Here is a 24,780-nt window from a genome sequence, read left to right as displayed (position 1 = left end):
CCATCAAAATGCATCATATACTACTAGTATTATTCAATAATCTTGTTAGGTCTTCTAATTCGTGAACGGTAAGCACACTCCATTCGTGAATTTCTCAAAACTATCACCCTCGAAACGAAATGATGAACCTTCTTTTTCCAAAATTTTCCCTGTTTACTGTAAAACACGGAGAATTATTTTTTATTCTCAAGACCGTGCGTGCATGCACCATGTTGAGCCTCCAAATTATTATTATTGGCTTATAATGAGCAGAAGTGCAGTGCATTTTAGTACCCGGCCCCACTCCATGGGCATCTATCTGTCAACAACGTAGACAATCATCGACATTTTCTTAGCACCCTAACCCCATCCTGTTGAAAATGAGGGTCTACCATGTGTAATGGCGGACCTTATGTTAACTCAAAACGCAACACATCCCGGGCAAATTTAGCTTTATATCTTCACTTTTCTGCCCATGTAGAGGGAACACGAGTCTTGCATAATTGGTTTGATCACAGACACTCCAGCCAGCATCAACCATGAAATGATAAATGCACCAAAGAGAGAAAGACATCTCTATTTCTAATCCTACCATGAAATGCCGCACCAAAGGGGGCTTCAGCTGATATATCAATTCAACTCTTCTGGTGGGCAATTCGATGTAGTGTCAATTGCTCGTACATTCTTAATAATACAACTGGGAAAACTGGGATAGGAGCCTACCATATCTTGAACTAAACAGTCGAGAAACGCTAGCATGATCATGTCTTTTTATTTTTTAATTTAAAAAAAAAAAAGCCTTTCAGTCTCCAGAGTATTGAATTTTTCCACCATGAAACTCGACATTCGCAACACAACACTGTACATGCATCGCTCTGATCACCTGTACAATTTGGAGCAGACCAATGGAACGACATTAAATTATAGTGATCTTTCGGTACTATACAATCGGGTTGCATCAAGCTACATTCCATGCTTTACGGTTTACACTTTTACAGTACACAGGGAATGTTTTCTTGGGTTCTGAGACGCAATTAGCATTTTTGCACAACAAACAAGAATTACAACCGAATTCAGACTGCACAACGTTTAGTCCATCCTGTAAGCCCAACCGTGCTGGTCCAGAAATGCTCCTACTGCTTCTTTTATGGCCAAATTCGGCACCAGCTGGGATTTAAACAGTGGTTCGCGTGTAATTGGATCAAACTTACCCACCTAGCTCATTACAGTAAATGAGGATTTATTTTGTATAAAACCAAAGTATAGCCTGAACAATTGGCACGTAAAAATAGCTTTGAACAATTGACACGAGGATTAAGAGAGAGATGATTTTTACCTTTTCCAAATGGTTAAGGATCACAGCCCGCTCATATGTAAATCCACTAGGAGCGATGACAGGATCACGAAAAATGTCAAGCGTAATTTTACAACAAAGATAATCTGGCACCTGAATCCTCAAGTGTTAACAGAACAGAAGTCGAATGTGACCAATGAAGAACAGGAGTAGTAGTAGTAGTCCACAAAGAAATGGATTGTAAGAAATAATTACCTCGGTTGGTATATCATCTTCTGCAGCTTTGTAGAAAACCCTACTTAATGCTTCCAGTTGCTCGGTATTGGACTTTGTATCTCCATCAAAATAACCATTGGCATTAGAAGAATCCAGTAAATTTTTCTCCTTGAGAGCTTCTTCACAAGTTTCTCTGAGACACAATAAACAGCAGATAATGAAAATGAAAACTTTACCCGCAAATGAACCAATTAAATAATAGAACACTATCAACGCCAATCATAACAATAACAAACAAAATCACAAAAGATCACTTACTTCAAACTTTGAAGTTCCCAAGAACGATTGGTGGATTCATGCTCCCACTCCAAGTATTTTGCTTTTGCAAGCTCCAGCCAGATTTCCTCTACCATGTAACCTTTCGGGTTAGCACCCCTTCCGAAATCCAACGCCTAAAAAGTAATTCAGTTGGGACTTACTACGCACTTTCAGAGTCAATTTCCTTTCAGAAGCTTTAAGTCAGCATGCATAGAATAGAACAACTTAAGATGCCAGTTAAATGCCACACTAAATACAAGTTTTCTAGTTTTCTAGTATCAACATATACATCTCAATATGCATATATTCAGATACCCCTCAAAGAAGATGGTTTGTATGTCTATAACATAAGGAAAAGATCAAGAATTAAAAGAACAATTCTGTGCTGCCAGCATAAGTTCGCAGATCAGTAGCTGGAGATATCCTATCTTGGAATTTCTCATTATCTATGCACTTTTGTACATTTTCACATATCATCATCTGGATTACAGCTTGGAAGTATCCAAGGGTGCCACTCATTATACAAGATTGAAATATTGCCAACTAAACCTAGGCAGATCATGCAGCTGCCTAGTAGCCAGGGTAGACTAGCCAATGAACATAATGATCCTGGGTTCACCAACTTCAAGAGTGCAGGAAGGCAAATGGTATTTAAGAAACTTTGATGTTGAAGCCCAATTCTACTACACAAATGGCCAATGGAAACTACTCAATGAAGGGCTTCACAAACTAATGCATCACAAGTGGCACACTTAATGAGTGTGCTTCGAGGTATGATGTGAATAGTTAAAGATGGCGTAGGTAGGTAACAAAAACAGTGTGAAGAGCATTTCTGGAGCACAAGAAAATGACATTTTACCAAAGCATACTTTAAGCTTCTCATATACCAAAATAAGAAACACAAATTCAATTCTAAAAAATAGCAGTTGGTCTTGCCATTCTTATAGCTTCACAAAGTCAACAATATATAAGTCATAAAACATAATTTCAACTCATCCCAGACTTCATTAGCCAATACATTATGCACCATGCATGTTTGACTAAGTATTGCAACTCCCCCCAACCTTTCCCCTTTAGTCAAAAGGCTTAGTCAAAGACAAAGGAAAAGAAGAAAGAAGTGAAAAGTAAAACCATTAACGTCCATTGGCCACAGGTTGACCAAATTATAGTCTACTTATTAACATCAAATACTGGACAATAGAAAAAGAAGTTGGCAACTAGGTGTGACTTGGAACTACAAAGCACCATTAGAGTATCAGGAATCGAGATCGAGTTGAAGACCAAGAAAAACTATTTAAGGTCTAAAAAGATTATACAATTCTAGATTAATGGCGTATAACGTTCCTAGTTACACCAGATGTCCTCAAAGGTGAGAGAGAATAAAATGAAGCCCCAAAACAATGGAAAAAAAATTTTAATGTTTTGAGAAAAGAAGGTTAAGAAAAAAATGATTAAGAGCAAGACTGAAGGTAATTTTTTATCGATACTGTGTTGAACTATCATTTATAATGACTTCATCTCTCAAAGGAAGAAAGCAATATTTAAGACATAAGCATTCTGTTTCCATTGTGGTTTGAGTAAGAAAGAAGTGGGGAAGAAGACAGGGAGGTTTTTTTTTCACTGCCTTGGCAGGGTAATATACAAGCTGTCAGATATATAGCACAAGCAATGAACAGCCAACAAGAGGACAAGCCAAGGGATGCATACCACGAAAGATGTAAGACTTCTAACAATGCCTCAGTTGAGCAAATCATCTTTAAAACTTCAATCAAGTGAAAGCAACCCATTCTGTTTAACAAAAAATTAGTCTCCTATAACTCAATAAATGATATAACCAGCCTTCCACCCCCAAACCAACCTTGCCCGACCCCACACACACCCAAAAGGAAAAAGGGGAAAAAATGGAATGATGAAGAAGAAACAGAAGCAGAAGAACCCCTCATCCTATCCAGAAAATCTAAAAAGCACAGTTGCAAAAAAGTTCTGTTTGCTAGATATGGATATACATACCCAACAAATGCCACACTGCTGAAGACGCATTAGACAAGTAGATTTATGTACAGAACAATAAACAATAATAAAATACGTGCTAAGGAGTAACAAACTTATGTGTATGACCCAAAGAAACAAATACCTTTTCTAGTTCCTTGACCCCTTCAGCATACTCTTCTCTTTGCAGCAAAGCAAGACCTAGCATGTAATGGGCCTATAAAGCCAGAAAGCATTCCCTGTTAGATAGCTGTATATGAGAACTTCAAAGACATTGGAATACTAACATTTCAATTCGTGCAATGAATTTCTACATAGGATGTGGATTTTACAAATATGCTATCTTTGGAAGCAACATAAATGTTCCCAGAAAAAGCAGCTATTCAGCGACTAGAAGACAAGTATCTCAAAAAGAACAATAAGCCACAAAATTCTTAACACAAGGTTATATTGTCATCACAACTACTTCATCACCCCCCCCCTAAAAAAAATAAAAAAAGAAAGCCCAGCTGTCAAACATACCACTAGAAACCAAATTTGAGCAGTACATAGGTCCCTGATTGAGTAGCTGATCAACTCTATACTGAGTTAAATAAAAGCATAAAATGAAAATAGTAAACGCGACTTGACAAATTGCAGCCTGCTTATCGAAAAGCTTTGTACCGCTTGTGCCTTTAAGCAAAGAGACTACTGTGACTGCTTTTTGAATTAGTGACCCTTTACTCAAAATACAAAAATACTACCCAAGGTGCCCATACCTCAGAAGATCACTGATAGTGCCACAGGTGGCTCAAAACATAACACCATGTACAACACCAAACAACAAATTATCAAAAAGACACGCAAATTGACAATCAAATATCTTTAACAGAACAAATTTGTCGAGAAAAAAAAAATCTCATGAGCAGGATTCCAGATATAGTAACAGTAGTGACATGAAAATTGATGACAACATGAGTCAGCTTTTTAAGAAACTCTTTAATCCAAGCCTTTTGGTTGCTGGCACCTCTTCACAACAGCACAATCATAGCAACATAATTAACGAAGAAACTACTGCATATGACAGCTTTCCTATCCACTCTTAACTGCATGAGGATAAATCAACTTTTAGGGCATCTAACAAATGCCTGGTGAACTTGCATGTATTTGCCCGGTAGAAGATTTCTTTTACAGTCATTAAGAAAGAGTCTGTACATATTGGCAATCTATTTTGACAAATTGGGGAACCGACATCATATTAAATGTTGAGATCACTTTAGGGTAGATATGAACAGATTGACTCAAATCAATAACGTCACAGTCCGCGACAGAATAAAAGCCCTTAAAATCCTAAATGCCAAGATGCTGATGAAAGTCACACGTTAAACAGTACAAATCCCTGCGATGTTCCTAACAAACACCGAGCTAATTAATCACAAACATTTGGCAAAGACACAAGCAGCATGATTTTTCTACTCTCGATAAAAGATGTCGGAAAACTTGCAGCGTCAACACGTAACAAGCATGAATTCCAAAAGAATGCAAAACAAAAATGGTATAACAAAGGTTGGCGACAAAATCATATCTTTACTGAAAAAAACTAGTCCACAGACCTTGACAGAATGGTGATCGATCTGAATAGCTCTTTTACAATCTTCCTCCACCCTTTTCCAATCACTACAAATTCATATGTCAAATCACCAGTAACCACATCATCATCCTCATAACCACCACAAATTGAAACGACAAAATGAACTAGGAATCCCAAACACTACTAATAGGGGAAGTACATACTTGCGCCTCCGATGACACAAGGCACGATTTGTCCAATATATGCCCACATTAGGGCACAATGCAATCGCCTAAATAACCATCCAAAAGAAGGGGGAAAATGAAAAATAAAAGAAAGGGCAGTGCCGGGGTTATGTATACATTTGTATAAGTGTAAATTCATGCGCGTGGAATACAGAAAGGTGGGTTTACCTCAGTATAAGCATCGATGGCAGCACCAAATCGATCTTTCTTGAAGCAAAAGTTGCCTTCTTGCCGGAGCTGTTCCGCTTGTTTGGCCACCGCTGCGGCATCCATAGCGGCCGCGGCCGCGGCGGCAGCCACCGTGGGAGACATTTTACCCTCTTTTTTGAAAATTCTGTGCAAACCTGTAATCGAAAATTTATCTTTTATCTATCTCAAAATTAATTTCTTTAACAGCAAAATCTCGAAATTCTTTGCTGGGTACAAGCGTCTGTGATGCCTGTTCGCTCGCGACGCCCAAAAAAATTGTGTTGTACGTTTGGGACGGAAGAGTTGGGGCAAAAATTAGGAAGTAAATATTTGGAAGGGGGAGGAAATGAAACCAAAAATTTTATTAGAACCGAAGAGTGTTGAAATTTTACTAATCTCGCGAAGTTTCACGATGCTTCCAAATTTCAGCTACCTGACTTAGGGAGGATGGGACTGGAAGAGGACATGTATGTGGAATAGAACGAAAGAGACAGAGGAATACAGACCCCCTTCCCGTTTACTGCTGCAAATCCTCTATCACTACTGGTTTTCCACCGAACCGGCCCCATGAAAACTACTACAGTACCGTGCCCTTGGATGTATCGTGATGTGATGCGATGGGACGTGAGATAAAAAATTGATTGAAAATATAAAATTAAAAAATATATTTATGATTCAAATGAAATATTATTTAGAATAATTTCATAATTTAAATAAATCGAGTACTAGCAATACAATAAGCTTTTATCTATTGAGAACTTTGATTAAAATACGAGATAACAAGGGGCTAATTCCTTAAAATATATGTATAAAAAAAAATTATCCGTCAAATGCACGTTTGACTGAGGGCTTTCTTATTCTATACGGGCCGTGCTGACGAATCACAAAAAATCTATCCGGTCAACATCCAATTTGAACTGAGCATTTGTGTCAGCGGACGTGCTGACTGGGCACGTCCGCACCTGACACAAACCTGTCAGCACGTCCCTCAATCTCTCGCTTTCTCTGTCTCATGTATATCATAGCAGCTCCTCCTCTGCTTGCATTCGTTCCTTCAGTTTGGCTTCGGATTCATACAGGTTAGTAATTTAAATTATTATTACAGCATTTATTAATTACATTATTTATATTATGTTAATTAAACATGTTAAGTAATTATATTAGTTATTTATATTATGTTAATTAAACATGTTAAATAATTATGTTAATTATTTATATTATGTTAATTATTTATGTATTTACATGTTATATTATACTGTCATCAAATGACATTAATTAAACTTGTTTTCTGCATTGTGTGTTGTTGTTATAGTTTATTAATTAATAGTTAATGTAAAGTGTGATAATTTATTTATAATTTTACAATATTGAAGTGTTAAAAAAGAGTTAACTAGTGTATATAGTGAAATAGTGTTGTCGACTACGACTTATTGTTTAATCGTATAATTTTTGGCGAATTACTATGTAATATAATTCATATAGAAATACTAGAAATAACTAATTAAAATTATTGCTTTTTACATGCATAAAATATATTAATTAACTAAACATAAGAATTTTTTGGATTGCATAAAAAAATGAAGTAATCTGCAAATATTAATAAAAAAATTTTTGGATTGATATTGATGTAGATGAATAATTCATGTACGTAGTAGGACTTTTGTAAGATATCATATATGTTGCGTGCAAGGTAAAAATATAGTTAAAATAATTATCCAAAATATAGTTAAAAATGTAGTTAAAATATAATAAAAATATAGATGCAAAAACGTTGTCTCGAAAAAATAATTATCCGAATTGGTTGTATTATTATGTATGCCAATCACAATCACAAAGTGATTATAATAATTAATTCCTGTTTATTAGAATACATGAATCGTTCGTTAATTAACAACTATTATGCATTTAATAATGATTTAATAATAATACATGTGGAAAAGGCATCTAGGGACATGAATCATGAGGTTAGGTTAATGTATTTATTTTAAATATTAATGAAATGAAGTATATTTAGGATTACGGTTAAAATTTAGTTTAATCAGGTTAATTTGAAAATTAAAGTACCCTAACTCTAAAAATCCTAAAGCCTAAAACTTTTTTTTTTTTTAATGTTATCCGATAGACCTTTGTGTCAGCGGACGTGCTGACTGGGCACGTCCGCACCTGATATTTGTGTCAGGTGCGGACGTGCCCAGTCAGCACGTCCGCTGACACAAATGCTCAGCCTAAACTAGATGTTGACCGGATAGATTTTTTTGTAATTCGGCCGTGCTGAGTCAGCACGGCCCGTATAGAATAAGAAAGCCCCTCAGTCAGACGTGCACTTGACGGATAATTTTTTTTTATACGTATATTTTAAGGAATTAGCCATAACAAGGACTGTGTTCATAATTTTGTTTAGATAGAATATTATTTAAAATAATTATTATAATATATTTTATAATATGATATATGTCAAATAAAAAAATAATTTAAAATATAAAAATATATTTATAATACAAATAAAATATTATTTAAAAAAATAAAATATTCGAACAAAGCATAGTGCTACTTTAAACTTTAATATTTTTACTTAAATCTCGTGCATTTGAACTTTGAAAAATGTATACATCAACACATCAAAATAAAGAGCGAAGAGTCCAAAAAAAAAATAAATAAATAAATAAAAGAGTGGATGGGGCTCAAAACTGCCTTCAGACATTTCTATGGGCAGTCGTGGAGGCGGTTACGTCAGACCCGGGTTTTGATTGGATGGTTCTAGAATTTGCCTCAAATGTTAGTTCGGGTTCTCTAGTTCGCGGAAGAGAATGGGTAATTTCTCAGTAACCGGAGAGGAGAGTGGACTAAAGATCTCTAGTTGACCAGTGCAGGCCTCGTTTGGATGTGACTGGGGAAAAAACTAAAGAGCGAATCTTCTTTTCAGGCCTCGTTTTCGTTTTCATTTTCTGGTTAGTTCTCAAAAAACGAAAGGATTTATACGAAATCAAGGGGAAAAAAAATGAATTGCTGGAAAAAATTTAAATATACACATAATTAAAAACTAAGAGAGAGAGAGAGAGATTAGAATTTAGAAAATGCGTGTTACCTCCCAATATGTTTTTGGCCATCTTCTTCAAGGTTTATCCTCCTCCAGGATGATGATATGACGATGGTTTTGGAGGGGCTTCCCAGAATAAATTTACAAGGCCTTGATGATACAACTTCTTAACTAGGAAAAATAGGGTCCGGGAGCGTATGGATAAAAGAATCATATCCGCATGCCTTCCCTTTATAGAGCGAATAGGTTTTCATTTTGCTTAGAAAAGCGGCTGGAGAACTTTCAGTGCAATGCAAATTCTGACATAAATGCCAGGGCGACTTCTTTCCTCCTTCCGTTCCGCGTGCTGCTCTCGCAAGATTTATTTATTTAAAGACCATTTGGATTGCTATTTTCGTAAAGGTATGTTTCCGCATCATCGATTCTGAAAAATATTATATTTATCAAAAACATAAAAATTTTCCTGCAATCCAAACAAATCTGTATCTCGACATGCAGCGTTGAACTTGACCGTTAAATTTTCGGGGCTGATGTGTAAGTTTTTATTATTAAGTATCTAGCATGATTGATCCACTTGAAAAGAACAGGGAGAGAGAGAGAGAGAGTAGAGCAGTTCCTGCAAACAAGATGAAGCTGTAAATTGACCGTAATGTACTTCGGCACCACAGCGCAAAACTGATGAAAGAAGACATCTGCGCTATCAAATATACTACTACTACAACAAACCAGACAATCAATTCTCCTTCTAGCTCCCCAGGAGACTGGACCCTTGTCCCTTGCTTTCATCAAAACTCTCCACAAACTGTAATCTATCGCGGATGCTACGTGCCAGTCGCAAAGCTTCCTGATCTAACTTCAATTTCCGCCTTCTCAAACTCTGACATGATCGGCCATATTCACCGATCATTTTCCAGTCAGCTCAAGGTAACAGAAAAGCACAAGGCGGAAAGGACGTACCTCAGAAGCCCATAAGCAGTCACTTGCCTTGCGAGGAATTATGTGAATGTGAGTCTGAAAACGCAACCACAAAGTGTTTCATCCATCAGTTCAATACCCCCATTCCAGTCAAACAAGCCATACATCCAGTTCAAACAAAGTCCCAGAAACTTACATGAAATATGACTTGGCCAGCTGCAGCGCCGTTGTTAACTAACAGATTAAATGAATCTACAGTATGAACTCTCCATCAATAAACCTTCTAAGATGATGGTGGACAGCAATAAAAATATATAACAATTTCACTAGCCCATTACAGATAAAGTAGTACATCTAAAAAGACATTATTAGATTCCTCGGGAAGACAACAGAATTAGCTATGCTCTGGGGACACCAGCGACTGCAACACTTCAAACATTGTCCTCGCTATCGAATTACCGAAGCAACGCAGGCAAAACTTTGGCAATCATCATATACTTTAAATGTTCAAAATTTAATAGTATATCATGATGGTTATTTTATTGCTAAAAGACATCCAAATCCACCATCTGCTTGAATCAAAAACAGCAGCAGTAACTTGTGTCAAGTGAAGCAGAACTCATCCTCTTTTTTTTTTTTTTTGTTAAAGGTTTGTCTTGCATCATTCTCAACAAATCCCTAAAGTTGTCACTTCTCTAACTTACAGGAAGCCTACGAAGTACGAACTTTGGGAGTCAACAACTCCTTTAAGTTATCCACAGTAGGTTCTGTCAACCCCAATCCCAAACTCCACTTGCAAAAAGATGCTTATATATGGGGAACAAGAGGTAAAAATAGTCTATCAAAAAGGTAGCACAGACAGACAAATCATACTTAATCATCAGAAGGCAAGGCCTTCCAATGCAACCAAACAAGCAAGGGGACTAGATGAACTCAACCCCTGTCAGAACCACCCCTACCTGCTGATAACAAAAAATGATGTAGACAAGAAATACATACCACAACCAGTGGCCTTCTTTACAGCTTTGCTAATGAAAGGTACTTTAGAACACATAGCGCCTACAACCTGCACAATATGGTCATTCGATCAGTGTAACTAGTTGCACGATCCAATTATACCCTGTAATGAAAAGGACTCAACACCCGTTAAGATTATGAAATTTTCTACTATTTTCTATTAGGATAAAGAGACAAAGTATAGCATTTGACAAGAGGCACTTACTTCTGGAGGAGTTGCCTCCAAAGAAGAAAAATGGCGTTTTGGGATAATAAGTGAGTGCCTGAGAAAACACATTCCAAGGATTCATAAAATGTCAAAACCATATTTCATCTAACAAGCAAAACAATAACATAAAAGCACACCATTCTGCACATTAATGGTTGTCAAAAAATTTGATTAGGTTGCAGTTTTTACATGTAGACCAAATCAATTTAAACGCATCCTATTATCTGAGACTACTAAGATTGCCTTTGAGTGTTTCTTGATTCACAAAATAAATGCATAATAAAGCGCCGAGTATGAAGTTCTCTGAAACAGATAAGACACATTGGTTCGTCTCTGGCTATTAGTCCACCACCCCCAATTTTGCCTAAATCCTGCATCACTTCTTTGTGTCTAGAGTATGCATAAATCAAACCTAGGTAAAGGAGAACGATTGATACTCTGATGACAAGTGGAGAAGAGTAAATGTTGTCACAGAAAAAGAGGAGTAATTCATAGCTTGAGTTGGCAAATTCAGGCATCAGAGGGGGGTAACAATTTCAAATAATTACTCCATAGAGAAGTATGAAGTCAACAATCCTCTATGATTTATGCAAAATAAGCTCTCAATGCATAGACTAACATGAGATCTGTTTGCCAAACTTCAAAAACATGGATGAAATATTTTAAGCAATTGGATAAAGCACTTCTTTATCATCTTATTTTGCCGACGTCACCGCATTTTGTCCAGAGAAAATGTACGGAGACACTTTAAACTCTTAGACATGAAAAGAACAAGACCACCTTACCCATGATACCTTCCTTACCCATGGCTCAGAGGATTTGAGTCCAAAATGCAGAGACATACATCATCTTCATAGACCTGTAGTGAAATCAAGCCCGAGAAAGTATCAAAGTACCAACATCAGAAGGGGAAAAGGTTCTAGCTTTATGCTACTTTGGCAGAAAATATTAATATTAGGCGAAACAACCACCTCTACTCTCATTAAATAAAATAGCAGGGATAATAGCATAGTCACCAAGTACAAACGGTAGAGTTTGCAAAGTGGCTTAAAGTACTAGAGATGTCGACTACTTGCATGTGCTATATTAAAGCTTGTTCTGCAGTGGTTCGTCAATTCATCAAACCACAAAGCCTGAACAAGTTGAGTTGTCAAACATGGTTTGAGCACAACTCGAAAAGCAAAAGATTTATTTACTTGCATATAGAAAAATTGAAGCTAATCATTCAAAGCGACCAAGTTTGGCCTGATAAACGATCGTTTGAGCTCGGGATCCAGGACACGAAACCAAGCTCAAATACAAACGTCAAGCTTCTTAAAACATTCAAATCAAGCTTGAACAATGCAGTGGCCGTTACTGAGGTTTCAAGTGTAACTTCCTTCAGATTTCAAGTTCCAGAGATGGGACATGAGCTTTGAAACAATAATTGGGTTAGTCCCAATAGTACAAAAACATTAAAAGTTAACATACCAGCAAGAAACATAATCAGAAATCATATAGTAATCGAGCTTTTTTAGGATATAATTAAACCCGAATTGCTTTTTTTCGAAAGAAAAAAAAAACTAATATACCGGAGTAAGCCTTTATAAATCCCAAGAAATTGATGGCAGAATCAATTAAAAAGCTACAACAAACAGCCTGATAAAGAGAAAGCAAAACAAAAAAAAAAGAAAAAAAAAACCTTCAAAGCCGGAGCTTGGCCTCGAACAATCTTGCAAAAGACGCAATCAGCAGCTTCTTCTTGGCTTTGCCCAGTCTCAGAAGCACAATTCGAAGGGAAGACGGCAGAAGAGCATTGGGGGTGGGGTTGAGTTTGGGGAGGAATTGGGCGAATATGGGAAGAAAGAATGGCAAGACGTCGTCGTGCAGGCGCCCCCTCCTCCGACATCATCAATGCATCTACTCCTATAATACTGGTGCAAGTAGAGTCCAAAAGGGATGCTAGAGAAAGCCGCTGGTTGAGAGCGAGCTTATTATCAACATAACAGCAGTAGGTGTAATTTTTGACGCCAGAAGGAACCCAAAAACAGAAACAGACAAAGGATAAGGAAAACTGATTTGTTGTTGAATGAGCTAAAATGAGCTTTGAGGCAGAGGTGGAGTGGAGATAGATACCTTCGAGAGGAATAAATTGTCGGTGGTTGGCGCTAATTTATTATTGTAATCACTTTTTAGTGGTAGGTTCTGCTTTATCCAAACAGAGATGTATGTGGCGCTGATGAACACCACCGATTGTTTGCTTACAGATTTGATAGACGATGTCCAGTAGCCAGTACCATGTAACCGTACCTATTGGTTGTTATACGCTCCCACGGCGCCCCCCCCCCCCCCCCGGGGGCACCAAACAAAAAAATAAAAAATATATATGTATACATATACAAATCATAGCACAATGTTGGTATAATAAATTAATATATTTTTAAGGCTTTTATTTATACATTTATTTTCTTTTGGATAGATATTTTATACTTTTATTAACATGGCAGTAATTTATGCTGATCATTTTAACTTGAGTTTAGCAACTAGCTTACAAGTTTTTTTTTTTTTCCTTTGGCCCTCTTTTTGTTTATTAAACTTGGCTAATTGGACCATATAAAAGAGATACGTATGTGTGTGTGTGTATATATATACATACATATGTATATGTATATTAAGTATTATCACATTTTTGCTTAGCTGGCAAGTTCGATTTTTTTGTCAAAATGATCTCAAAATTTATAGTAAAAAAAAACAAAAAGGTGATATTAGATTGTAATTCACAGAGAATTCTAATAGGTATGCAAAATATTGAGACGCAATACGAGAAGAACAAATAAACAGTGATCTAATTCATACGCAGCACTTGATTAAGAATTAAATTAGAAAATGGTATCCAACTTTGAGGTAAATCAGTACAAATACACCAACAACCATAGATAGGGTTAAGTCGAGTAATAATATATCAATTTCCATTTCAGGTGGAAATTGTAAAATACTGAGTGCATTGCCTCGACGGTTGTTGTTACCAGTAGCTTTTCAAAAATGTCGCAAGACTCATTTTGCTGGCTCTTTTCAGTTATTAGCTTTTGCTCCATAAAGACAGAATAAAATGCAGATATCAGCCCAAATTGTCGAACATATGAACCTTTTTCGGTGAGAGCTGTTTGGATAGCACAAATATTTCGCTTGCATCGTAAATACATTTCTTAACTTATTTTTTATATTTTTTAATTATTTTTTTATCTCACATACATCACATCACATCACAAAAAGTACTATAGTAATTATTTCAAATAATACTCTATCAAAAAAAAAAAAAAAGAGCCCCAAATGCCTGTGTCAGTGAAAGAAAATACAACCTCACCTACTCCTTGAGGCGAGAGAGAGGGGGAGGAGAAGGAGAGGAACCAAAAAGTCGAATCCAGTGGGTCAAATGAGGATCGAGAGGTGTACCAGGATGAGCCCATAGAGCTCCCCTAGAAGTTAGGTGGTTGGCACAGCTCCTTCTTGGCCCGGCCCACCAAACACCAAAATTCCAGATAATTGATTGCTCTTTATTAGGTAAAAATTTAACGTTTTTTTGTGAATATTCTTTTTACATATTTTTTTAATCATTTTTTTACTTCACATGTACAACATCTTAAAAAAGTGTTGAATAAATTGAAAAAAATTAAAAAGTTGCAACCCAAAACAACCAGTAAAGTGATGTTTCAATTTTATCCCTAAGACTCGTATCAAATTATCATTTTGGAACTAATTTGTTTCATTTTTAGAATGTGAGACACTAAATAATTTGTTTATTTTAAAAATGAGAGGCCAAAAAAATAGTTTTTTTCTCCCCAAAATGTGATGGACGAAACATGTTATTTTCCATTTATCATTCTCTGTTTTGAAAGGCTTCGGTTTTGGTATACAAAACCGATTGCATTGCTCTAATTATTTTTACAAATCTTGTAACATATTTTGGCGTTTCTTATTTTGCAGCCTTTGGGCATAGGATAACAAGGCAAAAAATAAAAAAAAGTGGGCTCACCGTAAAATTTTGAAATGACCACCGCCCCTATTTTCAGTAAACTTTTAATAAGAATTTTGAGTTTTTGCGGTCAAAATTTAACTAGCACAGATTTTAGTAGTGTCCATCTTTGTTTTTCTGCAGAAAGGGCAAAAACTACCCCGTTTGGACAGCCATTTTTCCTTAAAAAATTGCGTCATTTTTCGTGATCACATTTCTCTATTACCTTTTTTTCTCACATACACCAAATCGCTACAATAATTTTTTTACAAAAAATCTAAGAAAATGCAATCCAAACGGGAGGGTAGTCCATTGACCTGGAATGATTATACAAGCCCATACAATTCCACATTTAAATGCAAGGTTGGTTGGTTGAATGGTGAAAATCATCAATCCAAAGCAGGAAAAGGATTTCAATCGTTTCCCCATTTTGACAATACAATGATACGATTGATGCTAGATAAACACACTTTTAATCAGAAGTTTAGGGCCATTCTGCAACTATGCAAAGTTTAGAGCGGTCAAGTTCCCCCCCCCCCCCCCCCCCTAAGAGAATGGGTTTTTTTTCCCCTTTTTTTTGACTTTTTGAGTTTTCCTCGGATAAAGCATATGCATGCACTTATGACTCTATCCCCCCCCCCAAAAAAAATTAAAAAAAAAAAAACGTTACAGGTTATACCTGAAAAAACATTTTTCTTCCTCCTTTGTTCAAAGATCTTGAATTTATTTTTGTTAAATTTGTAAAATGACGCAAGCATATACTTTACCACTCCTTGTGCCTCAGTTGCTTGAGTTTTACACAATTGAATACAACCAGATGCTAATTCATAGCGTAAAGTAACCACCACTAAATTAGTCTTCAAGGTAACAGTTGTACTTCTGTTATGCTAACCCTTGGGATGTTAGACTTTAGTAGAGGACATGGGCGGGATTTGGACAAAACTTAGATTCGAACTACAAAGTATGAACCAGACCTATGCAGTATCATATTAGACGTGGGATCAATATGGACGGGACTAAAACCAGTTAGACTCATTTTAATACAGTCCAAATACCCCTTAAATTCTATTTTATTTTTTTTAACTCTCTTTTTCCCTACCCAAATGTCTCAATATTACCTTTTTTTTAAATTATCATTTAGTTAGTTTGTTTAGTTTTGTAATACATTTCACCATCAAAGTCATGGATTCTGCTGAAATGATTCATTTTTGTACCTACCCGCAATTTTTACTTCCTATGACGGCCTTGTTTGGATTGTTATTTTGCGTCGAAAAATTATGTCGTTTTTCGTAAACACATTTTCCTATTATTTTTTTTCCTTACATACATTAAATCGCTACAGTAATTTTTTCATGAAAAATGATAGAAAATGCAATCCAAACGGGGAATGTTGCCCATGTTTTCTCCAATATACGATCCTATACATATTTGTACGGCCTATGTCAGGATGAAGTCGATCAATTCTGATTTTTTGCATTGTGGAAAAAACCATGCAGTAAAATCTACGTCAATTGATCTTTTTTTTTTTTTCAAAATTCAGTTATCGAGCACTAAATTTCATGAGATTTAAATGTAAACATACTTTCTGAAGTTCAATTTGGACATAACAAACTTTGCTGATCAAATGTCTCAAAATTGTTTGATGGTTTTTGGCTTTTAGAAAAATCAATAATATTTTTAGATTTTGGGAGAAAAAAACATCCGTGGGAGTCCTAACTAAGTCCCAATTGGACTCATATTTTAGATGGATATTATTGGGTGTAATTTCCGTTAGGTTCAATCCCATGTTTTACATATTAATCCCGTCTGGATTAAATTTGGGTATGAAAGCCAATTGAGTCTCGGGGACTTTTTGCCACCTTGGAAGCCATAATTATTGAGTTTGTCTAAATGAGCAGGTAAAATTTGACCGAATGCGTTTCGTTGTTGTTGGATCTAAACCTTACACCGCTTCAGCAATTGAGAGGATACTTTTTTTTTTTTTTTTTCTCGATAACAGTAGATGTTCTATAATCTAATATAGTCTAATCTTGAAGAAAGAGGTAACAAGAGATGATCAATTAAAATCAGTCATATATTGTGACAATTTTTTGAGGGAGAAAATGGTAGAATCCCTGACGTCCAGCCAACTGGCCAGTGGCAGCTCTGTTTTCAAACTCGGACCGGACCGGCCGGTCGAACCGGTTGAACCGGGAACCGGCCAGGTAGCCGGTCCGAGTCACATTAGAAAACCGGAAATTTAAAACCCGGTCAAAGCCGGTCAAAAACCGGGTTTGACCGGGTTTGACCGGGAAAAAACCGGTTTTTCCGGTTCAACAGTATTTTTTTAAAAAAAAAATTCAAACTTTTTAATATTATGTTTTGACCCCCTAAATTGTTAAAACTTATTGATATACCTCAAATATTTGATACTTTATAAATATTGTCCTAAAATTTGATGTTATTTTTCAATTAAATTCATAATTTTAATTCTAAACTTGTTAATATTTATTAAATAATATAAATTGCTACTTGATTGTTCTAATTTCTTTGTATTTTCTTGTTAAATATATTTGAAACATCAAATATATATGAATATGCCTTTATTAATATCAATATATTATTAGATATTATATATATAACATTTTAATTTTAAAATAATTTTTATTTATGACGTCATCCGGTTCGACCCCTATCGACCCCCGGTCGAACCCATTGACCCCTGACCCCTGACCTCGGCCGAGTCGCTATCCGGTCCGGTTCTGAAAACATAGAGTGGCAGCAATTGAGAGGATACAGCCTCCGCATATTATCACCTATACTATACAACGTAGAGGAATGACTTTTGTTTTTTGGTCAAAAAGTAGTGAAATGATTCAGTTCCTGAATTTTCAAGATTGCGTGGAGGAGGAGGAAGAGGCTCTGTGCCCAACTGATTTTCCAATGCTTTAGTTTCATAAAAGCTTTAACAAAAGTCAAAGAACTGCAAGAACACTATTGTGGACTTCTCCCATGTGTTAGCTTCTTTTTTTATTATTTTTAATAAACAAAGCGTCGTCCATCTCATTTTGCATCCGTGTCAATTTTTGCATTATTTGGACCTTGGACTATAAACTTTTATTCATGTAGAATTTATACACCATGAGTTTTTAATTGAAGTGTTAGCTAAACATTCCTTTATCTCCCAGTTTCTTAAATCTCATGTCCTCTTCATTAGATTTTTTTTTTTTTTTTTTTTAAAAAAAAGAGGTGTTAGATAGCAACCCAAACTGCCATGTTGTCCTACTTACAAACCCAACCGCGACAGGTTCCGCTGACAAGGGGACTTTTGGATAACAAGTTGATATTTAATATTTTCATTTCAAGTAACAAGTAAGATATAAAAAATTCATTAGCTTTTTCTCCTTGTCAATTATCATATCACGATTGAGTATAATAAGAGTAATTGTGAATAAAAGATGGGTGTCTTGTTAATACAATCAAGAGCATTTTGCATATCACACAAAAAGTTTAAAGCAATAAATTCTGATTTTGGTTTGGAAATTGTCATAGTTGATAGAATGCAAAAAAAAAAAATTTTTCAGGTGCGTGTGTGTGGGTAGGCCTGTCAACGGATCGGGTCGGACAGAAATTCATTATTTTGGACCCGGCATATCAAATTGGATCCAAATTCACCCCGTTTATCCGACGGAATTCATTATTTGATTTCAAATTATTTGCTTGCATCACAAATACAGACTTCGTTTGGATTAGCTGTTTTTGGGGTTGTTTTTAAAAAACAGCACTGTAGCATTTCGTTTTTAAATACAAGTCCGTTTGGATTAGTTATTTTTGGGGTTGTTTTTCAAAAACTATAATGAAAAACTTTTACTGTAGATGTTTTTTAGATTATTTTTAGAAGTATTTTTAAAACATATTTTTGAGTATTTTTATAATTTATAATTTTTATATTTATATACATTCATGCATTTATAATACATTTATAAATATTTATAAGTAAATATATTTATATAAAAATATAAAAATATGTAAATGTATTATATTATATATAATACATAATATAAATATATTTATAAATGTATAAATTTATATTATTATAAATGTATAAATTATAAATGAATATTATATAAATGTATAAATGTATAAGTTATAATATTTATATTTTTATATAAATATACATTTATGCATTTATAATACATTTATAAATAAATATATTTGAATAAACATATAAAAATATATTATATTATATATAATACATAATATAAATGTATAAGTGTATATTATTATAAATGTATAAATTATAAATGAATATTATGTAAATGTATAAATTAATATATTATAAATATATATTAATATTATGTATAAATGTGTTAATATAATTAATATAAATGTATAAATGGATTAATATTATGTATAAGTGTAAAATTAATATTATGTATATTAATATAAATGTATAAATGTATTATAGATATATTATATTATATGTAGTACATAATATAAATGTATATTATAAATATTCATAAATATATATATTATGTATAAATGTACATTTATGTATATTATAAATATACATTAATATATATTATGTATAAATGTACATTTATATAAATGTATAATATATATAATATATAATATATATTATATTATATATAATTTATAAAATTTATAAAAATATATAAAAATATTTTTAAATAAAATAAAATATTTATCATATGTATAAATAAATGAATATATAATATATAAACATTTAATATATATAATATACATTAATATTAATTATAAATATTATAATTTATAAATATGGTGTTTATATAATATTTCAATTTGTAATATGTATTGTATATTTCGTTATATAAATATTTATATAATATATAAATGTATAATATATAATTTTCAATTTGTATAATATACATAATATTGTATATATATATATAATATAATACACATAATATAATGTATTATACATAATATACATTTATACATTATTACATATTATGTATATTATATATTATACATAACATTATTATACATTCTTATGCACAATAATGTACATAATAATATTATACATTAATAATGTATATATTATAATATAATGTACATAATATATTATGTATGAATATTTATACTTTTATGTATACAATATTACAGATTAAATATATTGTATTATGCATAATATACAATATTATGTATAATATTAATGTATATAAATATTTATATAATATATAAATATATAATTTTCAATTGTATTAATATAATATATCTATATATATATATAATATACATAATTGAAATATACAAATTGAAATATACATATGGATTTGTTTTTGATATAATGTTTGGATATGATGTTTTTGAAATTGTTTTGGAAATACACATTTACTGTAGCATTTAAAATATGAAAAACAGTTTTTCAAAAATAGAAGCAAAAATAAGGAATCCAAACGGACCCACAATTTTCAAAGCATATTTTTATCTTTTTAATCATCATTTTAGTTCACATACATTACATCATAAAAAGTTTTACATTAATTATTTCAAATGATATTTCGAATAATTTACTATCCAGCTAGATTCAATGATACGGCTGGTGCTAGGTTAATACATTTAATCAGAACCTCAAGGACCATTCTGCAACTACACAAAGTTTAGAGTGGTCAAGCATTTTTTTTTTCCCTCCCATGAGAATGAATTTTTAATTTTTTTAGTTTTCCCCGGATAAAGCATAAATTTGCACTCATAGCTCTGAGTGACACATACAATCACGTAAGAGGTTATAGATAAAAACATTCTTCTTCTTCCCCCTTTTGTTCAAAGATGTTGAATTTATTTTTGTTAATTTTGCAAAATGACGCAAGCATATACTTCACCACTCGTATTCTTCTTATTATTATTATTATTAATGATGTCCAGAGTCCAGAGTCCGCATCCTTCCTCAGCAAGGAAAATGGGAAACAGCATAGCATATGCTCCCACTGAGTGCAAAGTCATAAGCCATTTCCAAGTTCCAACACCATAAAAAGTGTGTGTAGACTGTAACCAATAATATATAATTCAACAGACAGAAAAAGCCACCCCCTCGGCCGCCGATCGAGTCCCGTCCCGGCCAAGGACTGCAACGCATTACAGCGGTCTACTATTCTAATCATATATCGCTCCTCTTCAAATTCACAGAGGTTTTACAGAAAGTGGGAGAATATCAATTCTTCCGCTCAGGCAGCGTACGTCCGCCATGAGCGACGGACACAACAATGACCTCCCAAATCATCCCGTAGCTTCTCTGGACCTGAAAAGTCTCAAGGTCATCTCCGCCCTTGGCCGTGGTGCTAAAGGCGTCGTGTTTTTGGTTCGATCAGAAAACAGAGAATCTCTTGCTCTCAAAGCAATCTCCAGAGCTTCTATCGAGAAAAATCACAAGACTGATGCTGCTTCTACTGATCGCCGCCCGGCCGACGAAGAATACAGAAGAATTTGCCTCGAGCGGGATATTTTAGCCTCCTTAAACCATCCTCTCCTGCCTAAACTCCGCGGCGTCTTATCCACTGACAAGATCATCGGTTACGCCATCGATTACTGTCCCGGCCGCGATCTTAATTCCCTCCGCAGAAAACAAACCGAGAAAATGTTCTCCGACGACATCATCAGGTAATTCATTCCTCTTGATCAATTTTTTAACCAAATTAAATTTGCATGTGCGCGCACACACATGACACATGTATGTACGTATATATAGGCAGGCATACAGATAGAATAGTGCCTTTATGTAGAAACTCAATTTTAATTGTTGCGGGAAATTTTTTTTTTTTTTTAATAAAAAACTACAGATTTTACGCTGCTGAGATAGTGCTAGCTTTGGAGTATTTACACGGATTGGGAATTGTGTATAGAGATTTAAAGCCGGAAAATGTGATGATCCAGGAGAACGGTCACCTAATGCTAGTGGATTTCGATCTCTCCGCAAAGCTCTCCGCCAAATCTCCCGAGACTCGTCAACTCGGTGACTCGTCGCCTAGTTCCTTGTCGATCAAGAACAAGCATAGGAATAGGAAGAAAAACAGGCAGAGATTTCCAGAGTTCTTAAGCTTCTGCAAATCCGGGATAACTGAGTCCGACTCGGTGCATCCGGTTGAATTCAGCAGCGAGTCCGGGAGACAGGAATCGGATTCCGTAGAAAAGTCCAACTCATTCGTGGGGACGGAGGAATACGTGGCTCCCGAGATTTTAATCGGGAAAGGCCACGATTTCGCGGTGGATTGGTGGTGCTTGGGCGTCATGTTGCATGAGATGCTCTACGGGACGACGCCGTTTAAGGGGTCCAACCGGAAGGAGACTTTCTATCGGATTCTAGCGAAAGATCCGGAGCTGGTGGGGGAGCCCACGCCCTTGAGGGACTTGATCAAGAAGCTGCTTGAAAAGGAACCAAAAAGAAGGATCTCCGTGGAGGGAGTCAAGGGGCATGATTTCTTTAAAGATGTTGATTGGGCCCATATTTTGGAAATCCAACGGCCGCCTTTTATTCCAGCGGCCGAGGATACCCAACAGGGGAATAAGGACATTGACGTGGAGTCATTTGTGCAGCAGGTGTTCAGCGCAGGGATCGATGGTGATGAAAAAGTCGGCAACAAGGAAAATTCGGAAAACAAGAAGAATATTTTAGATGATAAAAACAAAGGAGTGTGGGTTGAAGGGTTGAATCATCCTCCCGCTCAAAGCGCGAATTTTTTTATTTTTTAGTTCATATCGTATTTTTTTTTTCTTCATTTGATTAATTGGATCGATGAGCGCGTATGACCCATATAACCATCCATCCCCTTATGAAGCCCTAACATGTAATCAAATCCAAATCTCTGATTTATCTACGAAGGATACTAGGATTATTCAACCATGCCACATGGAGAAGATTAGTTCTTAATAGATTTCGAGTTGATTAGCTCCATCGTCCGTGATGGCAAATAGTCAAAGATCCATTTGCAGTTTTCAAGCGGCCATGTTATTAGATTGTATGCTACATTATTGGTCCGTTGTTGACATCTGTCCTGATTCTTGCTTTAGAAATTTGACAAATTTACCCGACTCGGATTCACACAGACTGGAAACCAAAATTTGCATGGCACCGTGTGGTCCAGTAGTATCTGTTTCTCACAGGTTTGCTTTTTCCTAGTCCATGATATATCTCAACGCTCAATGAAAGTTGGATTGAATCAAACCCCCTTTCCTCGCCAAGGATATAGACATGTGGCATCCTTTGCATCCGTCTACAACATGTGAAATGCATAGCCAGGCTTATTATTATTAATTAGCTGCGAGCGCCATCCCTAGCGTTAGCAGCCGCAGCACCGATAAATGAGACCTTCTCGTGGCACTGCCAAGGCCGTGTTGCCAGCAAAATTAGCGGTCTTTACAACTGTTAACTGCCTAATAAATGTGGCATATGCCCAACAAACAAAATCACATAACTATCTCTTCTTTCTTGGCAACACCGTCACGTTTGCTTAGCCTCAGCCACACTTAGCTTATCTTTACTTTTAACGGTTTTAATGCTGTTGTCGTTTTGGGTCCTATAATTCTCTCTTGGCCAGGCATGATGCTGATATCAATAATGAATTGGCCTCAAGAACAACTAAGTTAGTCACGTTGTTGAGAATTACTCTGTAACCACAACAATCATCTGAAAAGGACATGGCTTGTGAGATAAAGCACTGGTATATAGCAGTGTATTAATTAGAAAGCAATGCAGCGCGCTTTGCAAGTAAAGTTGGTCAAAGCATAATTTGTCACTTGGGAGTTGAGATTTGATGTTAAAGCTGACGACAAAAGTTCTCTTCCACCTACGGCAAACAATGGCAGTCACCATTTTTGGACTAGTCAAACAATGGCCTTGCCAATACATGCAGTCAAAGACAAAGAACATAACCAATAACCTGGCAGTGGCTACGCAAGGCTTGGAATTTGCGTGATGGCCAAGACAGCATGGTCTCCCGATTCCCGCAGCTAGTTTTGAATGGGGAGTCGTCTGACAACCTTAACATGGGTGTGATTAGAAGCCCATATGAGTGCGAAATGCTTCCGGATAACTTGTGTATCTTCTCATCTGCTTACCGGAAAAATTGTCTGTTTGGATCGGAGATTATTTAAAATAATTATTATAATATTTTTTATGATATGATGTATGTGAGATAAAAAGATGATTCGAAAGATAAACAATTGTGTTGAAAATTAATGTGATGGGAAGCAAATCATTTGGAGGCAAATAATGGCTATCCAAACAAACACACTAACGTGATGGAGGAGTTAATTCGTTCCTTGTGGCCCGCGAGTTTTTTTTTTTTTGTTTTTGGTCAATTGCCATCTTTGATATATTGAAGAGGTAATAATTACAAATGCCTAGTAACTCATATTGTATGCCTCCTTGATAAGCCACACAGGAAAGTGATCCATTCATGTAGTATCTTCCTCAAGGTAAATGGCAAACTGGAGGGGGAACAGAGAACTTTGTACTGTTTCCCTTGATGGAGGATGATTGACCAAAAAAAAAAAAAGGTACGGATTGATGTGGAGGATAATTTACAAAAGAATGATCCATAAAAAATTCGTATCTTTTATTTCTTGGTGATTCAAATGGTGCTGGTCCATCTCAGTACACCAAAATCACCATCACGACAACGCAAACGAAGTCAATTGACCATACATTTCATTTTCTTTCAAAGGAACAAAAACTCATCCCCACAAGAAAAGGATTTTTTTTCTGACCAAAGCCAAATACAACAGAGGAACGGACCTCTAAATTTGTCCTTTTCCTATTCTTTCAATTCGATATGGACAACAGGTCAAGTGGAATGCTACCTTTTTGGTATCTT

At 35.1% G+C, this 24,780-nt stretch overlaps 3 protein-coding genes across 4 annotated transcripts; 1 reads left to right on the top strand and 2 right to left on the bottom strand.

Annotated features, from left to right (window-relative positions):
• Positions 1-870: 870 nt before the first annotated feature.
• On the bottom strand, positions 871-9,003 carry LOC113732487 (E3 ubiquitin-protein ligase CHIP-like). 2 transcript variants are annotated; one of them, XM_027258279.2, is made up of 9 exons: positions 8,865-9,003; positions 5,759-5,934; positions 5,570-5,637; positions 5,389-5,452; positions 3,942-4,013; positions 1,808-1,941; positions 1,529-1,682; positions 1,316-1,426; positions 871-1,194 (listed from the first exon to the last, which is right to left on the bottom strand). In XM_027258279.2, the coding sequence occupies exons 1-9, from the start codon at positions 8,884-8,886 to the stop codon at positions 1,069-1,071; spliced, it is 927 nt and encodes a 308-aa protein (XP_027114080.1). In that variant the 5' UTR covers positions 8,887-9,003; the 3' UTR covers positions 871-1,068. The 2 variants fall into 2 exon arrangements, with proteins under 2 accessions (XP_027114080.1, XP_027114073.1); XM_027258272.2 differs by lacking the exon at positions 8,865-9,003 and adding an exon at positions 6,213-6,382.
• Positions 9,004-9,429: 426 nt separating this feature from the next.
• On the bottom strand, positions 9,430-13,107 carry LOC113732496 (adenylylsulfatase HINT3-like). The gene is made up of 7 exons (XM_027258295.2): positions 12,638-13,107; positions 11,760-11,815; positions 10,954-11,011; positions 10,731-10,797; positions 9,928-9,983; positions 9,774-9,827; positions 9,430-9,693 (listed from the first exon to the last, which is right to left on the bottom strand). The coding sequence occupies exons 1-7, from the start codon at positions 12,845-12,847 to the stop codon at positions 9,562-9,564; spliced, it is 633 nt and encodes a 210-aa protein (XP_027114096.1). The 5' UTR covers positions 12,848-13,107; the 3' UTR covers positions 9,430-9,561.
• A 7,731-nt stretch (positions 13,108-20,838) lies between these two features.
• Positions 20,839-22,955, top strand: LOC113732475 (serine/threonine-protein kinase OXI1-like). The gene is made up of 2 exons (XM_027258254.2): positions 20,839-21,568; positions 21,748-22,955. Exons 1-2 carry the CDS (start codon positions 21,156-21,158, stop codon positions 22,655-22,657), a joined length of 1,323 nt encoding a protein of 440 aa, XP_027114055.2. The 5' UTR covers positions 20,839-21,155; the 3' UTR covers positions 22,658-22,955.
• Positions 22,956-24,780: the final 1,825 nt, after the last annotated feature.

Source organism: Coffea arabica, chromosome 1c, assembly GCF_036785885.1.
Source record: "Coffea arabica cultivar ET-39 chromosome 1c, Coffea Arabica ET-39 HiFi, whole genome shotgun sequence".
Taxonomy (NCBI): Eukaryota; Viridiplantae; Streptophyta; class Magnoliopsida; order Gentianales; family Rubiaceae; genus Coffea; species Coffea arabica.
The sequence above is the reverse complement of the archived record's forward strand: the minus strand, read 5'-3'. Positions and strand labels throughout refer to the sequence as shown.